Here is a 17697-nt window from a genome sequence, read left to right on the forward strand (position 1 = left end):
ATGCAGCCCTCTTGCGATATTGGGAAAGCCTTCAAATTTGTCTTTACCTTCTTTGTGGTCTTATTTGCTCGATCGATTTAATTGTTAGATCTTTTTTCCACCTTGCTTCACTCCATCCTTCAAGAGCCACTAGAGCAATGGCTGGAAACCAGAATGCTCAACCACAAGGGACCCTTCTCCGCACTAGGTTGAGGTTAGGGTTGCAGATTCGCATAAGGGCTAGGATGAGAACCCTAGCAGTGCTTCTCCATACTTCTTGAAAAGAAAAGAATAAGTCTTGGAATCCCGAGAAAAAGCTAAAAGCCTAGTACCTAATAAAATATTTTTTAATAATGTAGTAAAAATTTATATGTATTTTATAATAAATAACTCATGTATTTATTTAATATTTTTTGGAGTTGCATCATTAGATGAAAGGATTATTCAAACTAATTACCTAATTAGTTTTTTTTTACTTCAGTATTTCTACATTTATTCTCATCTAATTAATTTTTTTTCTGCTGTATAATTTTGGATAGAAATATTACCCATTATATCAAATAATTTTTTTATGTGTATTGTAATTAGAAAAAATCACTTGCTTTTTATGTGTTTGGAATGATGATCTATATATATAAATATACGAGTCTTTATGTTTTGTATAATTAATAGAAATGAAACCAACTAATCTTGTTCATGTTTTCTTTAATTATAATATAGAATAATTTTTATTAAGTTAAACTCATTGTCAATGTTTTGTAGATTTTAAGTGTATTTTTATTAAAAAATAAATAATTTAATATATTAATACTATTAAATATTATAATTTTTAATAAAATATTATTAAATATTGTTGTATAAATAAAAAAACAATTTTATTTATTATTAAATATTTATTGACAATTAATCTTAAGTAATATAAAAAAAGTTCTATTGGCTATATTCGAACTCTCTTGCGCTGGTCCTTGAGTATGGCGGTGGTGCGGCTGCGTCTGCATCTCCCACTTCCGCAGAAACTGTTGCATCCAATCCCACTTAGCTTCGATTCCTCTTCCCTATGCCTCAAACTCTCCCTCTCACCTCATTTACGTATCGAGATACTTGTTCGCATTTGAACACTGAACAACCCTTCTTTCTCCATTCCACAACGCTCTCTATCCATCACTATTCTATGCTCTGTTCAAGAATCAAGAGTGCACGTCATCTGTTCGACACAATCACTGTAAGCCACTTTGACACTCTGATTTTGATTGATAACGCTGATAATTAATTATGAGGGGACAAAGAAATTTTTTTTTGGTTGGAATCGAGACTTTCCTCAATTCACTTGAGAGTTAAGATAAACTAATTTTTAGGTTCTTTACTCCACTTCATTTGTTTTGGAAGTATCCTACTCCCCATTTGGATATGAAAATCTTATACGGAAATTGTAAATGCAGAAGGTTGTGAAATCTTTGCAAATGCAGAAGGTTGTGAAATCAAACATGCTCTAAAAATTTCCTGCATAAAAATAATATAAACTCGTCTTAAATTAATTACTTAGTATTGATTTCATTCATCTAAAGATACAAGAATCAGTATTTGGCTATTTAATAATTCTAAAATCAAAATGGTGCTTCAAACATTGACATTAGAATGTGTCAGTTGTCTCAAATGGTATCGGTTTTTGCATTCACGCATGTATCAGTAACCCTCTCCCCCTGAAACTAAACACACACACACACACACACACATAGAAACAGAGTTTTATGGTCTCCTATTCCTCTTTCTCGATCTTTTGTCTATCTAATCTCTCACGTAATCTTCCAGTTCTGACATTTTTAATTTGACAATGGTGATTACTGGCAAGTTTTTAAAGCAAGGCTATTAAATAATGCAGACCCGATAAAAAATATATTTGTCTCTCGTTTAGCTCAGTTACAGATAAGGATGTTATAAAAAAAACCCAGTAGTTGTTAATTACAGTGAAAATGAACTGACTCTAAAAATCCTCGAGAGACTGGTTATAGAAAGACGAAACCAGTATTTTATTCCTGTTCTAGTTCTTACTTTCAAAATTTGTAAAAAAACAATGAAAAGAAAAAAACTATTTTTAATATTTCCTGTATAAACTTTTTTTTTATTTTATTATTTTTGTCTTAAATTAGACACCATAGATGTCTTCAACCACAAAGAGCTTAAGATTAAATCTTGCCCATGGTTTATGGTTGTCGCCGGTATAAATCTTTAAAAACAAAATGGAAATAAGATAATAGGATTATGAGTAAAAGTGGATGCAGAAAGTGTTTTTTAAAATTAGAGTTCCTTAGTTTACTTGTACTGCCAAAAGTTTAAGAGTGTTTGGACAGAAACTTTAAAGTGAGGAATTTAATTTTTGTGAGTTTAAAATTATGTGTTAAAATACTTTATTTGGATATTTAATTTTAAGAAATTTAATAAACTAAATTGAGGAATTACAAATTCTATTAAAAGAGCTTAAATTTAATAATTATTCTATGAACTCAGTCTCCCTCAATCTTGCGTCTCTTTGTCACCCATGTTCTCTCGCTATCTATATAAATATATTGACTTGACTTGTCTCCTAAACTATTGATCTTTGCTTGCATCAGTATTTTCATTCCTTTTCACTCATTTCCAACTTTATTTTCAATTTAATCCTCTCTCTTCATTTCTTCCAAGAGACTAAAAGATAGTAATGTTTGTAAGCTTGCAGATGGAGGTTGACAATAAAAAATAAATAAATTGAATACTCCATTCAAATAAAAAAATTTGAAATGAGAGAAATTTAATTCTCAATCCAAACAAAATATTTTAAATTCATAAATTTCAAACAATATAATTTAAATGTCTTAAAATTTAAAATACTCAAATTTTTAATTTCTCCATCTAGACAAGAGTTAGAAAATTTTACTTAACCATTAATTTCTCTCAACTTTAACCGCAAGCACTTCGGTGAAAGGCGATAGGAAAAATCTAATTAAAAAACTAAGGAATATACACCATTTTGTTTTCAACATAATATGAACCACCTTCCCTATGTTTTTTACCCGATGATTCTACAATATCTCAAAGGTATAATATTATTTCCAACTAATGTGACACAGGTTGTTGAGTTAAATAATAGTTACAATACTTAAGTAATTATCATACTTAATGCTACATTAATCGTTTTTTCCTTCGACAATTTTACATAACCTAGGGTCTAGGCATAACGAATATCACGCAAGGGCACCGTAATGGTATACCCCTTTCAGAGTCCATCTCGGTCACTTTGTGCAGATATTTTTCAAAATGTCAATATTTAATTTTATTCATCATAAATTTTACTCTTTTGAAAACGTATAAATAATATCTTAAGCCATAAAACGAAGAAATTTTACACAACTGAAATCAATAGCTTATTCGTGTAAAACATGAGCATTGTACTATATTACAACTTTTCGGTAGTTTAACTTTTCAGTGTGTTTTTCCCAGTCACCACTAACTATAAAACAAGTTGAGATTCTCTGTAGTAATGGCGTTATTAGTCTGAAAAATGGTATGAAAACAGGCACAAATGAATTGATCTTAGCAGTTTGATGAGCTTCTCGTGCTCAGAAGACTTTGATGCTTAATTAATATCTGAAGGTTATGGTCACTGGAAATCTGTACAGTGGTGGCAGAACATGGAGACTCGGTAGCTACTAAGGGAGAGTGGTAAGGAATGATGGAAAAGTGCTTGTTTGTTGTGCTATGCAACTTGTGGAGGAAGTAAGTTTAGAAGTGAGATCCAGGCGAAGCAAATTAGTTTGGAATTAAACGATCTGGCCCCCTCAGGTCATCTCCATGACAAAAACCAAAATGCTGGGACAATCATGTATAAATGTTTTACAGCTTGCAGTGAAGATTTAGAGAAAAATAAAATAGAAGGGAAAGAACTGAGATATCCTTTTGTGAACAAGTATCATTAATTATGCAGTACAATGACAACATGGTCTGGCTATGCCCTGAAAATTTTCATCTCGGGCAGTTCAATTTAATTGGCCTACAACTCATGTCCAAAATAAAAAATTTGTTGCACAAGTACAGAGTCCAAAATTACAGAACATAGGTTAAATGAGTGGGAATCTTATTTAAGTATGGCTAAGGAACCTGTACTAATCTTCAGAAAACATAAAAAGATCAATCAACAAAAAGAATATGCATGTGCTTTACTAGTATATAGTATAGTATTTACCTTTAACTATTCTTATGTTACAGTAAAGAATGCCTATGAAGAATGGATAAAGCAAAACTGAAAGGAAGAGAACGGTTTCTCTATATATAAAAAAAAAGAAGTAAATTTCGAGAAGATATTAGTGTAATCATACCAAAGTTTCCAGAAGACGATGTCCTAAACCTTCACCATGTGTGCCTCAGCCAGTGAGGAATTCAGGTCTTCTCGGGACTGTGATCTCCTACTCTGCAGCCGCATCTTACTTCTGTGGGGTGACCAGAATGTCCCCATATTGCTGCTGTCAAACTGCATCTGTCCTAAATTGCTTGAGGAATAACTATGCGAGACATTACTAGCTGATGGGTAAAAGGTAGATTCCATCAGCTGGATGTCACTGCTGTTATCACCAAGACCATGCCCCAGGCTAAATGGTCTATCTTGTGAACCTGCAATTGTCGGGCTGAGTGGCGTCTTTGTTCTTCCATCTGCAATACCATACGAACATTGGCATCAAAGCTATCGTAAAGAAATATTACCAACACTGTACACAGATTCCGCAGACATTCAAACTATCCAAAACGAACAACCCATCTATATTTCGTAAATAAACTGAAACAAACCACGTTATGTTGTAGAAGTACATGATACACATTTTTGTCAACAGCAAATGTTACAGTGGAAAAACTAAGAGCACAACAACAACTACAATTAAGCCTTATCGTTAGATTGCCTACATGGATCACCGATGCTTTCAAGGGTCTTCTCTCCAACGTTCAAACATTATGAGCACACAATATAATTAGGATATATTTTTTAATCATTAGCATTTAACAGTGTAACTGTATAGTGCATTTCAGATATAGCATTTGCCAAAGATCCCCTTACGTGAATTTGATACACAATTTCTTAGAATATTAAGAATCTGTTTGGTTTGAGAAAACAATTTTTGTTCGAATTTTCTATTTTCTATCACTAATAATTACAGTAATGTCTTGTTTTCACTTTATCTCAAGTTTTCAAATATTTGTATAAAAAGTTCAGATTAAAAACATTTGATTATTTTTGCTATTTCCTATACATTCAGTTGCAAAATAAAGAAGTTCCATATTGGATGGAAATGAGAGAAGTAAAGAGAATATAAGCAAAGAAATGCACAAGTCCAATTGCCGTTAGCATTTTGGATAAAGTTGTTACCTTAACCCCAAAACCCACCTTAAGAGAAAGACCAGCCACTCTCCCTATACTGCTGATTTGAATCAGGACCGTTCACAAAGTTCAACAAAAAATTTTCATATAAAAAGAAATAAAGTGAAAACATGGGGGCTTTTTATAATTAATAGTGAAAATAGGAAATAAAACAGAAAACATTCTCTCAAATCAAATAGACCATAAATTTGTGATTGACGACCATATTTTATAAATCCCAAATATTGGTCGTGAGCAAATGATCCCAAAAACACTGCAATGCGATGGGAGATAGTGGGATGGCCCCTAATTTGAAGATTATCAAAGACAAGGTAAATAATGTATGTAGCAGCAATCATTTGAGCTTTGCTGATATATAAGAATCCAATCTCAAAAACAAAATAGAGAGAGAGAAGCGTTATAGAAAACTAAAAACTCTCTCTCTCTCTCTCCCCCCTTTATGGAAATAAAATCTCAAAACAAGAAGATGTAGCATATTCATAATTACTAATAAAATAAAAGACACGGCATCGATGAGAGTAATAAGTGGTCAGAACACAATTAAAAAATATCAAAGACCGGTGTGCAGGGCATGAGTCAGGAATCAGAACAAAGCTGTAGGAGTGCTGGAAAACATCGGCATGGAAAAGAAATGCTGATGAGCAGTGTATTAGGGGTTGGTTGAGTGTTTGCATTGAAACACAGGTCAATGCTTGTGTTCCATCAAGGATCTTCAGAAGGAAGAAGAAAAGGATAAATCATGAAAATACCCAAAAAGAAAGGGTTGGATAAAAAAAAAAAGGAGCACAGAGGGGTTTTTTCCCCTGGTACACCATAGGGGCTGCAGTGGCTACTACTTTCCACAATTTTGCTGTGGTTGATCATGAGCACAAAACAACAACACAATGAAACTTGGAGCAATCACCAGTCAAGACTCAATGCCACTGTAGCAATGTTATCAGAATCGGGATCCTACATAAGATTGACAATGGGGGTACATGATCCTAAATCATAGGATCATAACAAGGATCGTAAGATCCTACCAAGTATACAAAATTATACTTAATCATATACATATGTATAGAAAATAATATAGATAAAGAAAATAATCTCCAAATCACATGCTTTAACTAAATATAAACAAAAAATTAATAAACATATGATCCAATACAACTCACAATTAGCCAAAAAAGTAATAAGTTTTTCTAAGAAATAAAAAAATAAGCCCAGAAAATAGAGGACCCATGAATAGCAGTCATGATGCAAAGCAATGGCAAAGAGGAGCAGACAATTAGAAACCAGAGGACCATGAACAGTGCCACAAACAATAGTGTCAATGGTAACAGAAAACCAGAAAACCTCACAACAGCACTTGGGTAATGTGAAACAAAGGACCATGCAAAGAGCATGAAGGCAGTTTCGAAAATGAAAAAGAAAGAGTGAAAACATTCTAACCTAGGGCTAAAAATCATCATTACGCAAGAGGAAATGGTCTCAACACAAAAATCGGGTTTAAAATTTATGGGAAATGAGTTTTTTTCCAAAGAGTATCCATAAACCTGAACCACTAACCCATGCGCAAAAGATCAGATTGAATTTGCGGTCCTTGGGAGGAAGATTGCGATCTTGATAACGGTCCTCCATGTTTGTGATCTATATGTGATTAAGATCGATGATGGTGCAATCTTTATTGCGATCTTGACAACACTGCACTGTAGTACATGATTGATTCCCATGTGGGCAATCAAATAAGATTCATGTAGCCTTCTAACTATCCCTAGCTCCAGAAATGTTGCAGGTACAATGTAAAAGGAAAAATAAAATGAATATTTGGCACATAACCATAACTGAGAGAACTCTAAATATGCACTATACAAAAGTAGCCTAGACTGCTTTCCTAGACAAAAATGAAGGAGCAATTCTTTAGAAAACCTTTGAACTTGATGAAACTATGTAGTTTTAGACAGAGGGACAAAAAGAACAAAAAAGAGTGTGAATATTATAGAACTGATATTCACATAACTTGATGTGATGTCTTACAATTGGTGATGATGTTCATAAAATCTAAAGCACTAAGCCTTTTTTGTAATAATTTTTATGGTCTAGGACTACCAATATCACGAATACCACATTGTGTATTCAACAAATTTGAGTTAAGCTAGATAAGATCACCATGATCAACAAATTTTTCCTTGAGTTTTTAATGAATACATTACTAGACCACTGATTAAATTAAAATAATCCCCCAGTAACTAATCTATGTGCGCTCAATTGTACCATCATTTTACACTAATACTAAATCATAATCCTCATCAAATAAGGATATGATCAAGATACTATTAAATATTTTTCACCTGTTTTAACAATTTTCTTGTTAAAGCCTATTAAGCTCTAAGCTTGTTACAATTAAACCCTTTCAAAGAAATATTGGCTCTACCAAACGTGTCTGCAATGATCATCATCTTGAGATTGATGCTTAGTGGGACCAGACTCCAGAGCATCCAGGACTGAAGACTGACATGGCCAGGGTGTCTAACATAGAGATTAGCAGGGCTAGACGGTGTCTGGGAATGAGATTAGGGCTTAAGTGCGTTTGGTACAAAAGCTTGCGCTAGATTGCATCTTGGACAAACATTGCTGGGGTTCAATTGTGCAAAGGACTAAGACTAGGGCTAGACCATGTTTAGGATGCTAGAATGTGAATCATACAGCCCTACATATGCAGAATAAGGAGGCATGGGTCCTGAAACAGATGAAACAAGGATAGATCAGGGAAGGGGACATCAGCACAAGTTCCCGATACTACAAAGATTATATACAGTTGCGCGAATGCTGAAACGTGCTGGAGAGAACCAGAAAAGTATGAGTTGACTTTGGGATCATGACTCAAATTGGGTGGTTGTCAAAATGAAACATGCTAGATGCTGAAGTAGGTCACAACAAAAAAGCAGCAGCACAGAAACAAATCTGACAAAAAATCAAAGATCAACTGGAAAGACAACTAATTTGAAAGCAAAGAACATGAAAAATAAAGTAGAGCTCCATAATTGAGGAGCGAACTCAGCAGCAGAATAGAGATGAGACAAATCATGGAGGGAGGTACTGATCTGATACAACGCTAAATTATAAAGTTTAAGGTATTGTGGGAGGAAAATGGGAGAGGAAAAGACTGACTACTGCATGATTGATATTAGCTTAATTCAGTGGGATGTATCACAATTTGATGATGTTCATAAAACCAAAAGCATTAATCTTTATTTATAAGTAATACCAAATCATAATCCTAACTAAAAGGGAAACAGAACATTAGATAATAAGGAATTATGTGAACTCAAACTTAGGAGATTCTGAGAATCTATAATTCTATGCAAACTAATCCTAAGAGATAATATGAATTACTCTAACTTATTCCAATATATGATGATCAAGAATCAAGATAATACAGGATATTTTTCATACATTTTAACAAAAGTTATTCGTATAGAAATTAGAGTTAGTCTTCAAATTTGGATGAAAGAAGAAAGTTTGATTGACGTCAGTCCGTATGTAATGTATCATCTTTCTTCTGTAACAAAATTAAATATATAAATAATATCCATTGGCCACATCAGTCTAGGAAAGCTGGGATATTGCTCTTCCCAAATAAGGGATCAAGATATTAACTACAAAGGTAATTTTGCTTCACATACTGGAGCACTAAGGTGCATGGCCAGATTTGCATCACTCTAGTTCACTTGTAAAGGAAGAACACGTAACAACCATCTATGCTCAACAATGGATCATTTTCTTAGTTAAAACTCCTCAAATCAAGAATCCAATTGAGAAAACCTAACAGAGATCATGTCCCCCTTCATCCTAGGCCAATGTAGTTGAATACGTTGTATACTTGGTTTGTAAAAGCATACATGACAATGGCAATAAATAATTTGTTTATAAATGTTCGTGGTTTGAGTTGTAGTAATTTCGTGAAATTATCATCAGAAATCATCAGTTGTGAAAATGGAATGACACTAACTAGAAAGAATATTATAGACTTTCGTTTCTTAAGTTGTGGTAAGTTCAGAAATTAAATTTCATGGGGATCAGAAAATCAGATATCATGTGTTAAATAGCTTACCAGAATTGATTGGACTCCATCGCTGGAACCGGAAAGGAGACGGGATATTAAGACCAGATGCACTGGACACACCGTTATGCCGGAAAAGTGGAAGATATTGCATCCGGAAAAACCTTGGTGTCCATTTGATAACACATGATAAAGCACAGAGTAGAAAAATGAAAGAAAGTATCAAAATGGGAATAAGAATAAGTGGATTTGTCTTCATCCGAAGCATGTCAAAACCATGAAGCCCAAATCTAGCAGAATATGCCTTCCCAGCTTCCAACAAAGCAACCCCAAGTGTCCAAGTGATACTTCCAGAGCCCACAGTTATATGTTTATCAGTAATGTGCAAACCCTCTCTCAGCAATGATGCAATGTACGGTGCCCTAAAGCAGTATTGCTCAATAAAGGGCTGAGGAGCAACACTTTTCTTAGCAACATCCCACCTTTTTTCACAGAAATTCCTACCCTTTTCCAACACATCATCAAGCGTGGCTTCAGAAGTTAGGTTGAAGAACCTATACACCACGAAAAATCCAGAAATCACATAAAAGTGGCCCAATGGGCGAGGGAGATTATCACGAAGTGCACAAGGATGCACTTCACAATCAAGCCCTGGACTGACATCAGACCATTCAGACAAATTGACAGCAACTTTCGCAAGTGCACTGCATTCTTGCCAATTCGGAGCACCAACAACTGTCACTGCAGTCCTCAATTCTCCCTTCTTACCCAACACATTCCCATCAACTCTAGGACTTTCACCTCCTCGGCCAACAGGAGAACAATGAGAACAAATATACTGATTCTTGTACCCAGATTGCAAGCAGGGATGCTTAACTTCCACATTCCCATTAGCCACATCCGCATCACTATACCCAAACTCCTTAAAAATATGCGCCACGGACTTATCAAACGCCTCATTGAGGCCATACCCAGCAAGCGAATACGCGGTGAGATGATGATTCACAGATCCAATCCTAACATACAAGCTAGTCTCACTATTCAGCTGTTGAATATCACTCTCAAATGTAACCTGCAATGATGAACCACCCAAATCGAGCGCGCCATAAGTAGCTTTCTTAGGCTTAACCCCCAAAATGCCACTATGATAATTAAGTGCAATCCACCCAAAGTAAGCTTCTTCAGTGCCAGTAATAATCTTAACCCAATCCTTTCGACACACGAAAGGCGAACCCTTAAGAACATTCCAAGCATTATCAAGCAACCACTTGGAATCCTCAAAAGGAAGCCTCCTAACACCAGCAGTAGCATAAAGAAACAAAGAAGTAGTCTTGTGAGAACTCTCAGGTATCTGCTTCTGCGCCCACTTTAATAGCGGTTTCAACGCAGTTTTCAAACCAGAAACATTGTGCACCAACTTATCAAGCCCCGGTTCAGTTTCCATTCTATCATAGGCACGCCCACTCTGCGAACCACGCTTCTTCTGCAAACCCTCCTTCAACGATTTAACAGCGATTGGAAGGTTACTATCCTCCTTGTGATCAATCTCGGCCTTGTAAACATAGACACGTGTCCCCGTGCTTCCACAATCGAGTACAACGTAGTACTTCCCCGACCCTTGGGACCAGTGAGAATAAACAGCGTAAATCAGAAAAAGAAGTAATAAGACACAGAGAAGCATTGAGACCAGTCTGAGACATTTTTTGCGAACCGGGTTGGAGGGTTGAACCGGTTTGGTTTTGGAGAAGCTGGTGGCGAAGTTGGTTTCCTTGTGGAGGAGGGGGTGATGGGGTTTCTTCAAATCGGGGGTGACAGAGACGGCGACATCTTGGGGATCGAGGTGGCGGTACGAGGAGAGATCCTGAAGGGAGGAGGAGATTCGGAGGTTGTTTTTGGCGGCTGAGACTTTGCCAAAGACCATATCTTTTGAAGGGCGAGAGAGGACTTGGATCAAGAGGATTGGGATGAGAGCTATGAGGCATTCCGTTGCATGGTGAGTGCTGAGGATCGCGTTGGATGAGGCAAATGTACAAAGTCCCAAGCTGATTCAGATTTTGGGACACTGAGAAAGCCAATTCAGTGAAAGTGGTTGTTGTTGAGGCGAGATCAGGGTGAAGACGCAGTTGTGTAGTGTCAGTTTCAAGACCAAAGTGCAGTGAATGAGAGAGAACGAAATGCACGCAGATCTCTGCACCGAACTGCGTCGTTGATTACTGGTAAGAAAACAAAGAGGGTGGCCAGTTTTTATATTTTTTTTCTTTGATCATTTTGTTTACTTTGATGCTATGTTACATCATCGGCCTGATACACCAAATGGGCTCCAGGCCCATTTGTCATATTTAATAAATAAGTTTTTCAAAATTATCAATCACTTATAAATTTATCATTTTTGACATAACACTTACACAATTAATTTTATAAAATTTCATATAAAAGTAAAATATATTAAGTAATTTTTATATTTTTTGTAAATAAAAAAATATTATATACTCTTTCATATGTAAAATAATTATTACATTAATTTTATATTAAATATTTATAATAAATAATGAGGTTAGCAGGCTATTTAAAAAAATAAATATAAATATTTTTTTAATTTTTAAGATATTAAAAAATAATTGCAACCATCTTTTTAAAAAAATATAAAATTTTCTTTTAAATTTATTGACATTATAATAAATATTAATATATAAATACTTTATTACGTTATTTTATTTCAATGTGTAATATTTTTTAAATATAAATAATATTAAATTTTAGATAACATACTTATAAATATTTAAATATGTAAAATTTGAAATACATGATTATGAAGACAGTATTAAGTAATTTAATGGTTGAATTAATATAACATCTTTAATTCTTTATTTAAAATAAATAAATTTTTCATAATAAAAAAAGAAAAAGAAAATATTTTTGTTTTGTTTTATAACTTAAAGAATTAAATAAAAATAACTTATATTTTTTTTATGAAATTTTATAAAATTTAAAAGTATTTAAAATTTTAAAAGAAATAGTTTTGAGATTTTAAAGTGATAAAATGAGATTTAAGTTTACATTTAACAAATTAAATAATTCATATTGCATACGTATAAGTCTAAAACATTATTAATAATGCTTCTCAAGAGAATAAATTTTCTTTTTTCTATGATTGCAAATCACCATAAAATAACTAATCGTCAATGTTACAAATACACTTTAAAATTATTACTTACAACAAAATTTATTCAAGTATTATAAATTCTAAAATTTGAAATTTGAAGTATTTACATAACCCAGTCAATATAAAATGTAAATAATAAATATTACAATTCTTCAAATTATTCTAAACCCTACAAAACAGTCTTTCCTTCAAATATTACTAGACTATAATCTTAGAATAAACCAATTCTTTTATTTTCTTCAAAGTCCATTCCTTGAAAATGTTTAGTAAGGGTGAGTATTTTCTACCTTACTAAGTCCCTTATTTGCTAGAAAATATTATATAATATTAAAAATATCTTCTAATATATATTTAACATACATTGATTAACAATAACACACAAATCATTCTCATAATAAAGCACATACATTTTACATTGAGCTATATGTCATAATACATGTATTATATTATTACACCAATTGATATGTTACAATACATGTATTTTAATCATACCCGTCGATGTATTATAACACATATATCATAACAACACCAATTGATATGTTACAATACATATATTATAATCATACAATTTCTATACTACACATTCATCACACTTTTATCATCATTACCCCTGGGATTCCTTGAGGACTTCATAGTGTAATACCTTAAATTTAATTTCATTAATTATCAAATTTCAAAAAAAGGAGAAAATAAAATTTCTTTCAAAATAGTTTTTTCCCATTCATGGTTCATTAAAATATTTCAAAATAAGGATGGTTGCAACTTGTATTAAATCGTTGCTACACGACTTAATGAGTACATCAAATATTTCAAAACAAATTCCTAAGTCCTACAGCAGTTTCATCCATCCTTCACTAAGTCCAGTGCTGATCGTCTTGGTCACTTGAAAAATAAATATAAGGGTAAGTACTCTACACTATCATACACACACATAAACAAGCATAGTCTTACCTTACCCATTCCACACATTTTCTAATATGTTTTAAATCATGCATCAACAAGTACAAGATATTAATTCCATCATTTCATTCTCAATCACAAACATGTGCGCTCATTATAACATCAAACTTCATCATACAACACTCATGTGCGCTCACTGCATGCTAGCTACGCTCACTATGGCACTGTGATTACAGATTCACACCATGAACAATCGTCGATTACCCTCGCCTCACGGATACCGCATAGGCAGTCACGAGTCGCTCGATAAAGGTAGTGGTCAGAGGTCTAGTTAGGAGGAGAGTGTGTGGCATGTGGTGTACCCACACTCACAGTTGGTGTCACCACTACTCTCTCTTCCCTAAAGTATTTCTACTGTCTCATCTTCCACACCTCTAGTATATCGCTGAACCATTCATAGCATCATTACAACAACATTTAACACGCCCCATTTACATACATTTCATTCACAGCACACGGCACAATGCCCATAGTCATTCACGTTACACGACACTTAGGCTCACATTTATTCATAGTACACGGCACAAGTGCCTATATTCATTACACGACATTTACAACATAATTCACATTCATCAATGACAGGTACACTCACTCATTCATCCATATTTGGCTCAATTATTTCAGTCATTACATTCAACATCAATTCCTAATCAAAATATACTCATAATAGGTTTTAACGTTATCAAAATCATACCCAATCATGCATTATTTATTGAAATACGCCAGTTCACACATCCTATCTCAATCACATTACGAAAACACAACAATCAAACGGATCCTCAAGCAAACTAAGATAGGGTAGAGTCCCCAATTACCTCGAGTTGAAGATCCACACACGAATCAACAATGAAAAAGAACCTCCACACAAATTTCGATCATAAAACGCATGGAAATCCCATGAGAACCCAGGAAACAGAGAAGAGGGACGAGAACTGAAACCTTAACCATTAAAACTCACCTTCAAGTGTTTCCAACACGAATCCAACCTTCAATCCAACTCACGAAGCGCTTTGGAGGCAATTTAATCGGTGGAATAGGGTTTGGGATTGAGAGGATCAAAGAAATTTTGAAGGTAAATATGAGAAATGAGGTTCCCCAACCCTAAACCCCTTTAAATTCCTTTCTTGTCGCGACACTCTTGCTACAGCGAGACATTCTCGCTGCAGTGAGGCATCTCTCGTTGCAGCGACGCCCCTTGTCGCTACAACAAAAATCTCAATAGAAACTGCACTCTAGTTTCTGCAGAATCTCGCTATAGCGAGACTGCACCCAGAAATGCACCCTAAACTGTTGTTTTGTCGCTACAGCGAGAAGGCAACAGTTTCACGCCTTCCTCCCAGGGTCCTCTCGTTACAGCGAGACATCTCTCGCTATAGCAAGAACACCGTGCATCAAATACTTACCCAATTTCAGTCTAGTTCCAAACATACACATTAACATTCAATATTCATCACGTACTCAAGTGTACATTCCAACCAGGGTCCTCTCGTTACAGCGAGAGATGTCTCGCTGTAGCAAGAACACCGTGCATCAAATACTTAGTCAAATTTTAGTCTAGTTCCAAACATACATATTAACATTCAATATCCATCACGCACTCAAGTGTACATTCCAACATCCGTTTATATATAATAATAATAATAATAATAATAATAATCAATATTACAAAAAATAGGGCGTTACAACTCTCCACTCTTTGAAGGAATTTCATCCCCGAAATTCAACCAAATACACACAAGTTATACAAATAATCTCGGATATAACTCTTTCATTCTACTCTCCGTTTCCTATGTGGCATCACCCTCATCACGTGAGTTTCATACCACTTTCACCAATGAGATTTTCTTTCCCCCAAGCTGTTTAACACAGTGGTCCGCTATCCTCATCGGATATACATCATAAGACAAGTCTTCTCTCACTTGAACCGGATCAAGATCAATCACATGGGAAGGATTCGACACATACTGCTTGAGTTATGACATATGGAACACCGGATGTAAATTTGAGAGACTCAGAGGTAGTGCTATGTGATATGCTACAGAACCAATTCTACTCAGTACTTCGAATGGCCTAATAAACTTAAGAGATAGCTTCCGAGATTTAAGAGCTCTCCCAATGCCGGTCACAGGTGAGACCTTCAAAAACACGTGGTCACCCACCTGAAACTCCAACAGCTTTCTCCTCTTATCATAGTAGCTCTTTTGTCTATCTTGTGCAGCCTTCATTTTCTCTAATAATCTTGATTTGTTCATTCTACCTTTGGATTATATTCGGTGCACATAGAGTAGCCTCTCCATTCTCATACCAGCATAGAGGAGTTTTACATCTCCGTCCATACAGAGCTTCAAATTGTGTCATTCCGATGCTGGCGTGGTAGCTGTTATTGTAAGTGAACTCCACCAGCAACAGGCACTCTTCCCAAGTTCCTTGTTGCTCGAGTACACAAGCTCTTAACAAGTCCTCCAAGGACTGGATAGTTCTCTTGGTTTAACCGTCTGTCTGTGGATGATATGCTGAACTAAGCTTCAACTTAGTGCCTAACACCCTCTGCAGGCTCTCCCAAAACCTCAAGGTAAACCTCAGGTCTCTGTTAGACACCACACTGGTCAACACTCTATGTAACTTGACTATTTCCCTCACGTACAAGTCTGCAAGCCTCTCCAACTTATACTTTATGTTAATCAAGAGAAAGTGTGCAGCCTTAGTCAATCTGTCTACAATCACTCAAATGGCATCATGATTATTCCTGATCCTTGGAAAATTGAAAACAAAGTTCAAGGAAATGATGTCCCACTTCTACTCAGGGATCTCTAATGGGTTCAACAACCTAGGTGGATGCTGATGTTCTACCTGTGCCTTCTGCCAAGTTAAGCATCTAGCTACATATTTGGCCACATTTCTCTTCATTCCATTCCACCAAAAACTCTTCCAAAGATTCTGATACATTTTGGTCGCACCGGGGTGAAAATGCATCCTGCTCTTATGTGCTTCCTTAAGTATTATTTGCCTTAACTCATCCACTTGGGGAATGCATACTCGGTTCCGAAACTTAATCACCCCGTTCTCATCACAGCAGAACTCTAAATTCTTTCCCTCATTCTTCTGTCTCGTCATATCTTGCAGAAAGGCATCTCCCTGCTGCGCATCTCGGACATACATTAAAAAGTTATTATAGATTGTTGTCGCTTCGAGATACAAGCTTCCCGGCCTCATGGCCAAGTTCATGTCCCGAAATTCCTCAATTAACTCCATCTCCTTCACCATCATTGCCGCCACGTGCAATGATTTCTGGCTCAAAGCATCGGCCACCACATTTGCCTTACTAGGATGGTAAGACAATGTAAAATCGTAATCCTTGAGGAATTCCATCCATCTCCTCTACTGCATGTTTAACTCCCTCTGATCAAACAGGTATATCAAACTATTGTGGTCGCTGAACACCTCAAACCTTGCTCCATACAGGTAGTGCCTCCATAACTTAAGAGCAAAAATCACCGCGGCTAACTTCAAGTCGTGAGTCAGATAATTGGCTTCATGCGGGCGTAACTGTCTTGAGACATAGACAACCACTCGCCCATCCTGCATCAAAAGACACCCAAGTCCGTATCCGGACTCATCACAATATACATCAAACTTTTGCTTCAGCTCGGACAGAGCTAACATGGGCACTGAAGTCAACCTTATTTTCAACTCTAGGAAACTGGCTTCACACCCCTTGGACCACTTAAACTCCCTACCCTTGCGGGTTAGCTTGTTAAAGGCAAGACTATCTTAGAAAATCCTTCAATGAACTTCTTGTAATAACCAGCCAGTCCCAAAAAACTACAGACGTCAGTTACATTCGTCAGTCTCGGCCACCCAGCCACTTCCACCTTTGCGGGATCCACCATAATTCCTTCTTTCAACACTACATGCCCCAAAAATTGGATCTCTGACAGCCAAAACTCGTACTTCAAGAATTTTGCACACAGTTGCCTTTCCTTTAGAATCTGCAGAATAATCCTCAAGTGCTCGGCATACTTTTCCTGGGTCTTTGAATATATTAGGATGTCGTCAATGAACACCATCATAAACTTGTCTAAAAACTCATGGAAGATCCTGTTCATACAGTCCATGAACACTGCAGGCGCATTGGTCACTCCAAACGAC

The 17697-nt window shown here is 35.5% G+C and overlaps 2 protein-coding genes across 2 annotated transcripts; both read right to left on the reverse strand.

The window, feature by feature from the left end:
- Positions 1-3448: 3448 nt before the first annotated feature.
- Positions 3449-11640, reverse strand: LOC113858302 (probable apyrase 7). Its single transcript, XM_027490873.1, has 2 exons — positions 9477-11640; positions 3449-4659 (listed from the first exon to the last, which is right to left on the reverse strand). Exons 1-2 carry the CDS (start codon positions 11344-11346, stop codon positions 4352-4354), a joined length of 2178 nt encoding a protein of 725 aa, XP_027346674.1. The 5' UTR covers positions 11347-11640; the 3' UTR covers positions 3449-4351.
- A 3725-nt stretch (positions 11641-15365) lies between these two features.
- On the reverse strand, positions 15366-15773 carry LOC113859414. Its single transcript, XM_027492195.1, has 2 exons — positions 15609-15773; positions 15366-15512 (listed from the first exon to the last, which is right to left on the reverse strand). Exons 1-2 carry the CDS (start codon positions 15771-15773, stop codon positions 15366-15368), a joined length of 312 nt encoding a protein of 103 aa, XP_027347996.1.
- Between the last annotated feature and the right edge of the window lie 1924 nt (positions 15774-17697).

This window comes from Abrus precatorius, unplaced genomic scaffold (assembly GCF_003935025.1).
Source record: "Abrus precatorius isolate BTA unplaced genomic scaffold, Abrus_2018 Scaffold2, whole genome shotgun sequence".
NCBI lineage: Eukaryota > Viridiplantae > Streptophyta > Magnoliopsida > Fabales > Fabaceae > Abrus > Abrus precatorius.

Excerpts from the sequence above, each read along its gene's own strand:
- LOC113858302 (XM_027490873.1), bottom strand. The coding sequence starts at position 11,346 with ATGGTCTTTGGCAAAGTCTCAGCCGCCAAAAACAACCTCCGAATCTCC. Across the intron at positions 4,660-9,476 it reads ATGGAGTCCAATCAATTCTG|ATGGAAGAACAAAGACGCCA; the intron begins GTAAGCTATTTA and ends ATGGTATTGCAG.
- LOC113859414 (XM_027492195.1), bottom strand. The coding sequence starts at position 15,773 with ATGAAGGCTGCACAAGATAGACAAAAGAGCTACTATGATAAGAGGAGA. Across the intron at positions 15,513-15,608 it reads AGTTTATTAGGCCATTCGAA|TATGTGTCGAATCCTTCCCA; the intron begins GTACTGAGTAGA and ends TAACTCAAGCAG.